This window comes from Chinchilla lanigera, unplaced genomic scaffold (genome assembly GCF_000276665.1).
Source record: "Chinchilla lanigera isolate Chin_1 unplaced genomic scaffold, ChiLan1.0 scaffold00040, whole genome shotgun sequence".
NCBI classification, from domain to species: Eukaryota; Metazoa; Chordata; class Mammalia; order Rodentia; family Chinchillidae; genus Chinchilla; species Chinchilla lanigera.
In genome coordinates, this window is record NW_004955441.1 from 437,839 (window position 1) to 451,249 (window position 13,411).

The 13,411-nt window shown below is 39.3% G+C and overlaps 1 protein-coding gene across 1 annotated transcript; it reads right to left on the minus strand.

Annotated features, from left to right (window-relative positions):
• Positions 1-2,208: 2,208 nt before the first annotated feature.
• On the minus strand, positions 2,209-13,068 carry Dpy30 (dpy-30 histone methyltransferase complex regulatory subunit). The gene is made up of 5 exons (XM_005390835.2): positions 12,971-13,068; positions 12,657-12,726; positions 12,521-12,568; positions 5,407-5,549; positions 2,209-2,547 (listed from the first exon to the last, which is right to left on the minus strand). The coding sequence occupies exons 2-5, from the start codon at positions 12,690-12,692 to the stop codon at positions 2,475-2,477; spliced, it is 300 nt and encodes a 99-aa protein (XP_005390892.1). The 5' UTR covers positions 12,693-12,726; positions 12,971-13,068; the 3' UTR covers positions 2,209-2,474.
• Between the last annotated feature and the right edge of the window lie 343 nt (positions 13,069-13,411).

The window sequence follows — 13,411 nt, forward strand, 5'->3', positions numbered from 1 at the left end:
CAGCTCTTACTGGAAAAAGTACGAAATTCAAAATTGAGTTTGTTTTTTTTTGTTTTGTTTGGTGGTGTTTTTTTTTTTTTTTTTGGAGAAGGGTCTTACTATGCAGCTCAGGCTGGCCTTGAACTGACAGAGATCCTCCTGTCTCAGCCTCCCAAGTACCAGGATTACAGGCCTACACCACCATGCCTGGCCAAGATAGAGATGTTTAAACCCTATTTTGAAGACAGTTCAGTGGAACACTGTAAGTAATGAAGCACTAGGCAGAGCACTACATACTTACATTTCCAAAACTGTATGCATCAGACTGAAGAGTTTTCACAAAATCATAAATCCAGGCTCTATCCTAATTTAATCAGTCTCCAGACTTTATGTAAGATAGATATGTATTTATATATTTATACACTATTATTTATAATAACATTTGAAAAGTTCTGGGAGTGGCTCTGTAGCAGAGTACTTGCTTAGCATGTGCATTATTGATGCTTTAATTAGAAAATTATACAATTAACTCAAATGTTAAAATACCACTAAAAACACTTCTGTGGATTAACTAATGAATTAGACAAGTAGCCAAAATAAATCTAATAAAATACTTGTGGTGCTTTATTGTATAAATGGGAGATACCAGTATTTCCTACTTAAATAGGTTTTACTACTTAAATATATAGGTCTGCACATGTGAGTCAAAGTATTGCTTCTACTAAGTATTCCCTGTATTAAAAAGAACTGCAACACATGTATCATCAGCATTAAATTTCTAACTCTGCAAAGGCTTTAACATGTTTTCTTAGAGACCCAAGACTTTAATATATTTCTAATGCAGTTTTCCAATTTTGATATTCTTGATACTTTTAACTGGAAGATTTAGGGAAAGGGGATGGGCACATTGATTATCTTGTGCCCTTTAAGATATTTAGCAGCATCCCTAACCTCTATCCACTAGATGCCAGTAGAATACTATCTCACCCTACTTGTGAAAACTAAAATGTATCCAAATCCCACCACTCAGGAGGCTGAGGCAGGAGGATCGCTGAGTTTGAGACCAGCCTGGGTTACAAAGTGAGCTCAAGGCCAGCCTGAATTGCATAGAGACCCTGTCTCAAACAAACAAACAAAAAACCAATAACATATCTAGATCACCAAATGTCCTGGGGGTTGGAGGAGAGAAGCTAGACATAATCACTCCAATTTGATGTTTTTGTTTGCTTGTTTTTTTTTGTCAGGGTTTCCCTCTGTAGTTCAGGCTGGGCTTAAACTCACTATGTAGCCCAGGCTGGCCTTGAATTCGCAGTGACCCTCCTGCCTCAGCCTCCAGAATGCTAGGATTACAGGCGTGCACCACACCCAGTAATCACTCCAATTAGAGTACCACTTATCTAGTGAATGTTTTACATTGCAGATAATTTTCTCTATTTTCACAGCCAGTACTTAATTTCTTCACAGGAACAAAAGATCTAAAAAGGAAAAAAGGAAAAAATAAAATAAAACCACCCACCAGCTAATAATTTTTATTGCAAAGAGACTCAATGACATTAAGTGACACAAATATTTCTCACTAGCTATCAGCAACACATTCACAGAACTGGAATGAATTGCCAGGTGTAGTGGTGCACACCTGTATTCCCAGTACTCAGGAACCTGAGTAGGAGGATCACTGTGAGTTGAGTCCAGCCTGGGCTACATAGTGAGACCCTGTCTCGAAGGGAAAAAAAAAAAGGATGGATGAATTCCCACTGAAGCATTTACCAGTAGTGCTGTTTTGAAAAAGTAAGTCACTGAACCTCTCCAAGTCTGTTATCTTATCTGCAAAATGGGAATAGTATCTACTTTGCAGAGTTGCTGGGTTAAAGAAAACAGTACGATGCCCGACATACAGGGCTGCAATAAATGAGCTATTTTTACATCATTATCCGAAAGCATTGAAAGATACGATATACGCTGTGCAATGCTTTGCTCCACACCCCAATATTACTGTACATTAGAAACACCTGTGATGCTTATTGGACATTGAACATGCCCACATACCACCCTTAGAAAAGTCCAGTGACAATACTGGGAAAAAGAGGCTAAGTTTTTTATATTATTCTTGATTCTGCTATATTTTCACTCTGTTGTAAAACTCTGTAGCATTGAGACACAAGAAAGAAGCAATTCATGATAACAATTCAAGCATACAAAGTACTTCTCATAACAAAAACTACTCTGAAATACTGGCATTTCGACAATTTATTTTGAAGGTCATTTTAAAAACAAAGTTAAAGACAATCTGCGAAAAAATTGCACAGAATATGCTCATTAAATAAGTATGGTGATTAAATCAAAATAGGGGAAATATGTTCTCTTCTGGAAATAATTTCTTTTGTCCTGAAGGTTCTTATAATTCCAAAAAGGAGGGAAAATTGTGGCAATTAAAGCTGCCTCTTAATCATGTAAATCTACAGTAGCAACCAGATTTTTCTGTTCTTCCCAATACGTCAGTTTCGATCTTCAAACTGTGCCTTGTTTTTTAAAAGATAAGATGCTAGAAATTCAATGGGATTTGGTGGTCTGTAAGGGAAAACAAATCCAAAGTTTAGAAACATATATTTTTAATTTTTTTAAATTTTATTTTAAAGAGAATAAAAGAAAACTAAGAAGACAGTTTCAAAACAGGTTAGTAGGAGAATTACAGTAATACAGTGTGTATTAATGTCTTCAGTAGATATTCAGAGTACAAGATACAGGCATGATATCTTGTTCAGACAGTATCAGCACAAACCTTTCTTTCCAATCAACTAAGAGAAACTAGCTGTATAACTATCTTAACTATCTTGTATATATTTTTTTTCTTTTTCTCTTTCTTCCTTTCTCCTTTCCCCCATTACTGTTTGTTTTTTCTTTTGAACAGAAAAACATTTTTTTTTTTTTTTTTTTTTTTTTGGTTTTTCTCCGGTACCGGGAACCAAACTCACGACCTTGTGCTTGCCAGGCAGGCGCTTTTGCCGCTGAGCTAAATCCCCAGCCCCAGAAAAACATATTTTTAAATGTGTTAATTTAAATGTAGTTTCATAAAGACAGCACACCTTTTTACTTTTTATTTTACAGTCAAAGGTCATTTGTCATATATATGGAAAGTGAGAAAGACAAACAACCAATATAGTTTTAAAAAGACAAATTTTTATGGTTTAAAACTTGTTATGCACCAGGCATGGTGGCACATGCCTGTAATCCCAGCACTTGGGAGGCTGAGGCAGGAGGATCATTGCAAGTTCAAGACCAGTCTGGGCTACAAAGTGAGCTCCAGGCCAACCTGAACTGCATAGCAAGACTCTGTCTCAAAAAAAGACTAAAATAAATAAATAAATATATATATAAACAAAACTAGTTATGAACTCGATTCTAAACAGGTTTTAAACATATACTAACATTGGATTGCTTTAGAGAAAATAATGACGAAGAGGTTCACAAGACAGACTTCTGCAGTGCTGGCAGTATTATGTTTAGCTTCTTGATCTGAGCACACATTACATAGATATGAAATGCACAACTACGTATATAGGTGTTATCCTTCAACAAAACAACAAAACCCAATTAAGACAATGACTGTAGCATTACTAAAACATATAGTTCAAAAACTCAAGTGAATAATCAGAAGAGTCAACACTAACTTAAACAAATTCTATTAGTTTTGTTTTCTTTCTGGTTTTTTGAGACAGGGTCTCACTTTGTAGTATAGGCTGGTCTTGGAGTCACTATGTAACCCAGGCTGGCCTCGAAATCACAGCAATCCTGTCTCAGCCTCCCGAGTGCTGAGATTACCCAACTTACACTGCTTTTCTTTAAAAAACACTTTTATCTTCAAATAATTTAATTCTGCCGAGCATGGTGGCACAGGTCTGTGATCCCAGCACTCAGGAAGCTGAGGCAAGAGGATCACTGTGAGTTTGAGGCCAGCCTGGGCTACATACGCAAGTTCAAGGCCAGTATGCACTACATAGCAAGTCCCTGTCTCAAAAAAACCAAAATTAAAAAATAACAACAAAGAAAGGATAGCCACATTTTAATTCTCAGTGGCAGACTCAAGATGTATTACACAATCATAAATAAATCTTATTTTACAAATACATCAAAACCACATATATGTGGCTTCCTCTGTTTATCAGTTGGGAGAGGTGGTACAAGAGACTGAACCCAGGGCCTTGTGCATGCTTACCACATGCTCCACCACATGCTCTATCACTGAGCTACGCTCCTAGCCCTCATATAATTTTTACATAAACTAATATAGCTACTCTAACTTCATCACTTACTCTGAGATACAATGTTCAAGTTTTTTATCAAGTTATGTCAATTTGCTACAATCTTTATTCCTATCCTTTGAATAAAACATAGTATCCATGTAATCAATGTTTTGTGGGTTTTTTTTGTAAATGTTAACTAATCTAATTTACCAAACAAATTTTGTCATTGTGTTTGCTTTTTTTTTTTTTTTTTTTTTTTTTGGACAAATGGTCTGGCTGTATAGTTCAGGCTGGCCTCAAACTCTATGTAGCCCAGGCTAGGCTCAAACTCTTGGTGATCCTCCTTCCTCAGCCTCCCCAGTGCTGCAATTACATGCATGCACCACCATGCCTGGCCTCATTGTATTTCTTTACACAAGAAAATTTGAATAAGAATTACTGCACAAAAACATGTAATGACATGATTCTATGCTAATGAAGAAATGTAATTAAAACAACTTGGCAACAAAGTTCAGAACATTGTTGAGGCTACAGTGACACTAGAGTTTGAACAAGCTTTAGGGTAGAAATACGATACTATAAAAATAATATCCTTTGAACTAGTAAAACAGGGGCCAGGATATAGCTCTGTGCACAAACACCTGCCTGGGAAGTGTGAGGTCCTGAGTTCAATTCCCAGCACCAAAAAAAAAAAAAAAAAAAAAAACCTCACCAAAAAAACGAACTAGTAAAACAACTCTTTGGAATTTGTTATTTAAAAAGTAAACACAGGTAAAAGAGACATGAAAGAAAATGAACTGTCTACTGCCTATTGTTGATCTATAGTGACAAAGGAAACTGAACCTAGATATTATGTAACAGAGGATATGGCTAGGTTAATTGTGATAACATTAAAATTTAAATTATGATCATGAAGATTATCGATCCATATAGAAAAATGTTATGTCATTAAGTAAAATGAAGATACAAAATCACATTTATACCATGACTAGGAATCTTTACAAGTATGCATATGATCTAAGATTAGTAGAAAAAAATGAAAATGTCTGACTTGAGATTATGCCTGGCTTCCTTTCAAAGAAGTTTAATAGCCATAAATTATAAAACATTATAGTAAAAACTAACATTAACTTAGGTACGTCTCTTCTTTCTCTGGCACTCCCATCTGCAGATACCATGACCTCACCTTTCCTTCGCGAGCACAGCAAGTCCCTGTAACAAGATAGGCACAACTGTCTGATCCAGGTAGGCACGAGTTGGCAAGGACTGTAGATCCACCTTCTGTTTTGATGACTTTTCTGCATTAATCTTCTCATTTTCTACTATCCTCTAGTGAATTCAAAAAACAACACATGAATACTCCAAATAACTACATTATTTTGAGTGTAGACAAAATGAATCATACTAACAGAAGAGGCAAATCAATGACAGGAAACGGTAAACATCTCTGCTGAGTTCAAACCTACCTTTAAATTTCATTTAAGCCTTTTCTCTCCAAAGACATCATATCTTTAAATGTCATCTCTCTCTTTTTGTTGTTTGGTTTTTTTTTTGGTTTTTTTCTGGTACCGGGAATCGAACTCATGACCTTGCACTTGCCAGGCAGGCGCTGAGCTGCTGAGCTAAATCCCCAGCCCCTAAATGTCATATCTCTAAATTCTAGTGTCTTTCATTTTTTCTGCCTTTTAGGTGTAAATACAGCCCTTCTTCCTTTCTTCCCCCCTTTTTCCTTCCTTCCTTCCTTTCATGAGAATACTACTTTACAGCATTTTCCAAAACAATGGATATGACATTAAATAGCAATGAAAAACAGCAAGGAAGCTAGTCTTCCAATTCTTTCAGTATAGATAATGTCAAGGACAAAGTCTGGTGTTAGTGTGTCTTTCACACTTCTGTAGCACTTGCTAAACTCCCTTTCTTATTTTTTTCAGTACAGGAGATGAAACTCACAAACACTGTACCACTGAGGTACAACCCCAGTATTTTCTTGTTTTTATTTTTATTTTTTGAAACAGGGTCTCACTATGCAGTGCAGACTAACCTCGAACTCATTATGTAGCCCAAGCAAGCCTGAAACTCTTGATCCTCCTACCTCAACCTCCAAAATGTTGGGTCTATAGGTGTGTGCCACCTGGTTGGGCTGGCTTTTTTTTTTTTTTAACAGCACTAGGTATTGAACCCAAGGCCCTTGCACTAAGCTGCACCCCAGCCTTTTTTTTTTTTTGAGACACTGTCTCACTAAATTGCCAAGGCTGGGCTAAACCTTGTGATCCTCCTGCCTCAGTCTCCCATAGTGCTGGGATTATAGGTGTTCCCCACCACAACTGGTTTAAACTACCTTAAAACATAGAAGACAGGTGCAGTCTCACAGGCTTATGCTGTCAGAATCTAGCAAATACTCATTGTTTCTATTTTCATGGTTACTCTGTGTAACAATGAGAATACTTCACTTGTTTGTGAAGTATTTGTTTGTTTCTTTTTAAAACAAATATATTTGTTTCTTTTTAAAACAAATATATCCATGATTTGTAAAAGTGAATAGGTTAGGCTGGCACAGAGTTTGTAATCCCGGCACTGTGGGAGACTGAGGCAAGAGAATCACAAGTTTGAGCCCAGCCTGAGCAATTTAGCAACTTGGTGAGACCCTGTCTCACAATTAAAAATAAAAAGGGCTGGGGTACAAAGGCTCAGTACAAAGGCCCGACGTTCAATTCACAGTACCACAAAGAACCACAACAAAAAAAGGGAATGTGATATTTAAATGAATAAAATTTTGGGACCAATAAATTTGTTCTGTAATTTTGGAAAAGATGGCCATGTTTGTGTTTGTGTGGGAAAGATGGCCACGGTCATATTTGTCACCCAATGCCATTCGCAAACAAGAACAGAATTTGGCCAAATGCTTCTGTTTGCAAACCAAACTGTTTGCGAATAATACCACCTGTGAAATGAGGTATTACTGTACACAATTTAACAACCCCAAAATTTGGAGGCTTTCATACATTTGCAGCTGACATGGAGAATATCAAAAACTATTAAAAATTTTGCCTTTTTAGAAATCTACTATTTTTTAAATAAACAGCTCTTGGGCTGGGCATGGTAGCTCACATCTGTAAACACAGCAGTTGGGAGGGTGAGGCAGGACTGCCATGAGTTCAAGGGCAGCCTGAACTACATGAGACCCTGTCTCAGAAAGCAACAAAAATAACAAAGAAATAAATAGCTCTTAAAAGACAAAGGAGTTCTGTATGTGCCTTTTTTTTTAACAAGAACTCAGTAAGTTGTCCAGGCTGGACTTCAACTTGTAATTTTCCTGCCTCAGCCTCCCAAAGTAGCTGGCATTACAGGTATGTGTCACTTTGCCTGGCTTAAAACAATATTCCTTTTCCTTTGTTTGCTGGTTTGGCATTTGTTTGTTTTTTAGGTTTTGTTTGTTTGTTTAGCTAGGCTCTCACTATGCAATAGTCTAGGCTGGCCTCAAACTCTTGGCAATCCTCCTGCCTCTGCCCCGAGTGCAGGGACTACAGGTATGTGCCACCATGCCTGGCTTCAAAACAGTATTCTTAAGACTACTTCCATTCAACCATATTCAAACTGGATGTCAAAGAGTCAACAAAGAAAAAAAATTTTTCTAGATCTAATTTTGTTTTATAAAACCAGACGGAAAACATTTTAATCGTTCATCTACAACAAATGTATCAAGGTTTCCAAAGACAACCACCCAGGCGGGTATGGTGGTACATACTTGTTTAGCCACAGAGTTCAAAGCCAGCCTGGGCTACACATTGAAGCCTAAACTACACAGCAAGACCCTGTCTCCAAACCCCTCCACAAAAAAGAAAAACAAGCAATGTCCCATAACTGTGTAACACAATTTCTTTTATATGATTCTTTTAACCTAATTTTGTAACTTAGTTGTCTTTTCAATTAATCTATAAAATGGCTATTTATTTAGCCATGGATCAAGAAATATATTGTTCATCAGTAAATCTCAACAAATACCCATAGCATTCCATCATTTCTGAAATCCTAATTAAGCCTTTGTAAAATTTATCTTTCCATTACAGAAAATATTATACAATTTGGCCTTTCTAAAAACTGACATCATTTTGAATGAGTTTTCTTCCATTTTGAACCAAAATCCACTACATTCAAAACTTCAGCTGAATCACAGTAAAGAAAATGAGGCAACTATCAAAACTCATAGTGTATTTTCTGAAAACAGTCCTAACTTTCTACTGCAGAATTTGTGCACAATGAAAACTAGTTAGAGTTTCATGACATTATAATGCCTCCAATAAGAAACAGGAAGGCATAAGCAATAATAACTTGTATAATAAATTCTTTAACTAATAGAATTCTTTTTCTTTTTTTTTTTTTTTTTTTTTTGTTTTGGTTTTTCTCCGGTACCAGGAACCGAACTCACGACCTTGCGCTTGCCAGGCAGGCGCTTTGCCGCTGAGCTAAATCCCCAGCCCAAATTCTTTAACTAAATCCTCTCTTTATCTCATTCAAGCCTTTACTGAATATTGCTGAGCAAGACTGCAGTATTAGAATTAATTTATTTGAAGAGAGAAATATCTTTTTAAAAAAAATGTAAGCCAGAGGTGGTGGTGCTGACTGCCACAAGTTTGATACCAGCAGGGCTACATTGTAAGTTCAAGGCCAGCATGGACTACATAGTGAGACCTGAAAATCCATATACTACTGTGACCAGTGGGGAAGGGGTTGAAGTGAGTTCTACTATTGTTCCAGTTTACTGCGTCCTATCTAAAGAACTTACAAGACGCAAAACCTGACAGGAAACTTGAGCTTAGCCTAATTAGACTCTCTGAGTTGAGAAGACAGAGTTGAAAATTCTGGGAGATGAAGACAACTAAAGTTTGAAATGCAGAGTACTAGAAAGGAGAACATTGCATGGAGAGGAGAATTATATAGAAAGAGACAAGAGAATGCCTTCCGGTCCCTTTAGGTCAGGAAAAGAACCACTGAGACAGAGCAGGAGGAACAATCAGAGCTCACACAAGCTGGAAATAGTGTGCATGACTATGACCCAGAGTGGGAAAAACCTCAAATACATGGAACATTCAATAGAATGCTGTACTTAAAAGGAGGAAACTAGGCCTAAACTAAAGGACGGTCAGGCACCACTAACAACAGTAATCAGCAAGCATAGCGGGGCACGCCTGTAATCCCAGCCCTGGGGATGCTGAGGCAGGAGGATCACTGCAAGTTTGAGGCTGGCCTGGGCTACATAGTGAGTTCAAGGCCAGCATGGACTAACCAGAAGACCGTCTCAAAAAAAAAGGTTAAAGCAAGCATTAAAAGGATCAAATTTTTAAGCAACGGTGTCCTAGAACAAAATTCAAGAATATGTGAAAATATACAGAAGTATCCAATAGGTGCAGAGCATGTGTTTAGCATGCACCAGCTCCTGAGTTCAATTCCCAACACACACCCCCCAAAAATAATCAAAATTACTTAAAAACTATGATAAAATTAGGCAGTGGTGGCACAGGCACATGCCTGTAATCCCAGCTATTCAGGAACCTGATGCAGTAGGAGACCTTGTCTGTCTGCCTGTGTGTCTGTCTGTCTCTGTCTCTTCCTATCTCTCCATGTATACGTATGTATGTATTTGTATCTATATGAATGAACGGGGCTGGAGATGTACCTCAATGATGAAGTGCTTGTTTAGCATGCACAAAGCCCTGATTTCAATCCTGGTACAGCCAAGAAAGAAGAGGGGAGGGGAGGGGAGGGGAGGGGGGGGTAGGGATCTATGATAAAAAGAAAATTCTCTTTTGTCTTTTTTTTTTTGTCTTTTTCGAGATTGTCTCGATAGGCTGGCCTTGAGCTCACTTTGTAGCCTAGGCTGGTCTCGAACTAGCAACTATCCTTCTGCCTCAGCCTCCCCAGTGCTGAGATTACAAGCGTGCGCCACGGGATGCCCCACTCTCCTTTTTCTTATTGTTTGATCTTCCTGCCTCAGCCTCAAAAGTAACTGCTAGGATTACAGGCACGTACCACCACACTCAGCTAAAATAACTAACTTCTTATGGAAAAAATAAAAATTATGATACAATTAATGCAAAAGTAAAATATATGCTAAACAGAAAAGTCCAGGGGGGGATAAAAATAGAATAATATTGCTATTGAGGTAGAATATTGCTACAAGATACAGATTCATATATGAGGCTAAGATGTAGCTCAGCAAAACAGTGCTTGCCTTGGATCCAAAAGGCCCTGGTTTCAACTCCCAGCACTACTTTTTTAAAAAAATTAATATATTGTAGATAAAAGATGTAATACTACTTGAAAATAAATTATAGTAAGTTAAATTTGCATACTATACATAAAAAAAATTTGAACACTAAGGCAAAAACTTGAAAAAAATAAACTTAAAGTAAGTCAATAAATAAATGTAATGCAAAAGAGACAGTGGCAGAAGTAACAGCTGTAGAATAGTGGTTTCCAGCCTTTCAAATATCACATACAATTAGAAATAAAACAGTAAGATGAAGGAAAAGACTAACAGAGTGGTCAACTTTTTTTGGTCAACTAAAACCTTGCCAAAAAGAAGTTATTACTATCACCATTAATTCATTAAAAGGGGGGCACTTTAAAATTAAGAAAGTAGCCAGGCATGGTGGCGCATGCCTGTAATCACAGCACTCAGGAGGCTGAGGAAGAGGACCTTTGCAAGTTCGAGACCAGCCTGGGCTACAAAGTGACCACAAGGCCAGCCTGAACTGTATAAGGAGACCCTGTCTCAACAAGACAATCATGGGGCTGGGGATTTAGCTCAGTGGCACAGCGCCTGCCTGGCAAGCACAAGGTCATGAGTTCAGTTCCTGGTACCGGAAAAAATAAAATAAAATAAAATAAAATAAAAAACCAACAAGACAATCGATCAATCAATCAATATTGAACCTGTCTCAAAAAGACAATCAATCAATGAATAAAATTTTAAAAGCAATCCAGACAGTGGCAGAGCTTGTAATTCCAGCATTCTGGAAGGCTGAAGCTGGAGGATCACAAGTTTGAGCCTCACTTAGACAACCGAGAAACTTAGCAAGACCCTGTCCTAAAAATAAAACCAAAAGAGGGCTGGGGATTTAGATCAGTGCAAAGGCCCTGGGTTTAATCCCCAATACTATCAAAAAAAAAAAAAAAAAAACATCAAGAAGCAAGACCAAACATATCACACACCCCACTTTCATTTTTTTTTTCTCCAAATACAAAGGAAGAATCCCATGACTTGGTACGCAGCATTTGGCCATCAGTACAGTATCATGGCTTTGCACACACAGGCACCATGAAAGAAGTCTAAGTGATTACAACACAAAGTAGAGTATATTCACCTGATTCGCTTCAACAATTCAATTACAAGAACACTATGAAAACAATGGATTTTCTTCTTAATACTGGTATCAAACCAATAAACACTGCTAGCAATTCTACAGGCAATAAACAATCACACCTGTGAACTCTTAAGAATCCATCAAGATTAGCAATACGGGGCTAGGGATGTACCTCAATGGCAAACTGCTTTACAACAGTATGCATGAGGCCCAGGGCTTAATCCCCAGCACCACACACCCACACACAAAGACTAGCAATATAGCTTAAACCTTCTGCAAAGAAGGTAAGCTGCCCAGGTTGAAAACAGTTCTCTGCTAACTTCCTGGTGACCTTGGACAAGTTACTCAACTTCTTTGAGCCTTTTGAGACTAAAAATATATGCAAATTGCTAGAGTGTGTGTCAAGACACATAGCAAAAGAGGTGGAGAAATATTAGCATTCGTTACTATTATAAATCTGTCTGGAAATATTTCCTGTCTTCATTTGTCCAAATTTAGTCACTCGTGTATTTTTTTTTTTTTTTTTTTTTTTTTCTCCAGTACCGGGTTTTCTCCGGTACCGGGAAGCGAACTCATGACCTCGCGCTTGCCAGGCAGGCGCTTTTGCCACTGAGCTAAATCCCCAGCGCCTACTGGTGTATTTTTTAAAATAAAAAACATAAATCTTCTTCACAAAACCTATGCAGTATTTTCCTAACCACTCTCACCTAATTCTGGTTAATTCAGTTGTGCCAGTAGTTATCTGATTGCAAAGTACCTCTCGTTTTTAAACAAGTATTAGTATCGCTGGTAAAACAAGCTATCTTTAACTTGTTATTATTGAGCTGATGATAGCAAATCTTTCTCTTGTGCAAAGTAAGCTAGTAAAAAAGGACCCCAAGTTTTCTCCAGCCCTCAAGAGGTGGACGGACACGGCACAGAAATCGGGCAAGTTACCTCAACGTTGTCTGTCAAGCCGTACTCGGAGTGAGGATTCTCTGCAACCTACAAAAAACACCAGTCACAGAGACATCAGCCCGTGTCTCGCTGCCTCCCCGAACACCGCCATCCTAAATCCAGGGCCTCCTGGTACCTGCGTCTGTCCCTCCAGCATCTGCTCTGGCTCCATGGCGGACCCTGAAAACCAGTCCCCGGATACCAGTCTTGGAAAAGAAGAAGAGCCACGAGTTACCCGGGAGATTTCAACAGGAAGACGCCGGGACGGAGTCCAGCCCGGCCCCGGCCCCGGCCCCGCCCCTCACCCCCGCCTGGGCGCGGGAGCACCCGGAGCGACAGAGAAGCGCGACGGGACAGTGCGCGCCTGGGCGCGCGCACCGGCTCCGGAAGCTCCGCGGTGGCCCCAAACACCCAGAACCACAGGGAGAAGGAGGGAAGATTGCTGATTACCGCGCCCAAGCTGTCCGTTCCTAAGGGTCCTGCACCGCGCCACTAACTCCCAGCGCTAACCGCTCCGGCCGTAAGTGACGGATGTCGCACGACTGTCGCGCTTGCGCAGAGCCTCCCAGCGGGCTCTGGTCGCTAGACACAGGCACAGGTACAGGCGTCCGAGCGTGTGAAGGTCTGGGTGGTCTTCGTGCGTCCTGGCCAACATCTGGCCCCGCGGGCTGCGAGACAGAATCGTTCACCCACCAGCCGACCCAGGGCGAGCGCCTCCCCACCGCTGGAGACGCCGGGAGCTTCCCAGCCCTCGAGGGTTGGGCCGGCCGGTCCTCCCTGATGCCTGGGGCCGTCGGTCCTGGAGGAATTGAAACAACTTAACTCGCTGGACGATTCTTAGCGGCTGAACCCATACCCAGGCTGGGTCCAAGCTGAAAGATCTATTGTAGA

Bases quoted from the DNA above. Each gene is read 5' to 3' on its own strand.
- Dpy30 (XM_005390835.2), bottom strand. From the start codon at position 12,692: ATGGAGCCAGAGCAGATGCTGGAGGGACAGACGCAG. The intron at 12,569-12,656 runs GTACCAGGAGGC...TGTTTTTTGTAG, and splicing joins TGCTGGAGGGACAGACGCAG to GTTGCAGAGAATCCTCACTC. The intron at 5,550-12,520 runs GTAACTTGCCCG...TGAATTCACTAG, and splicing joins GCTTGACAGACAACGTTGAG to AGGATAGTAGAAAATGAGAA.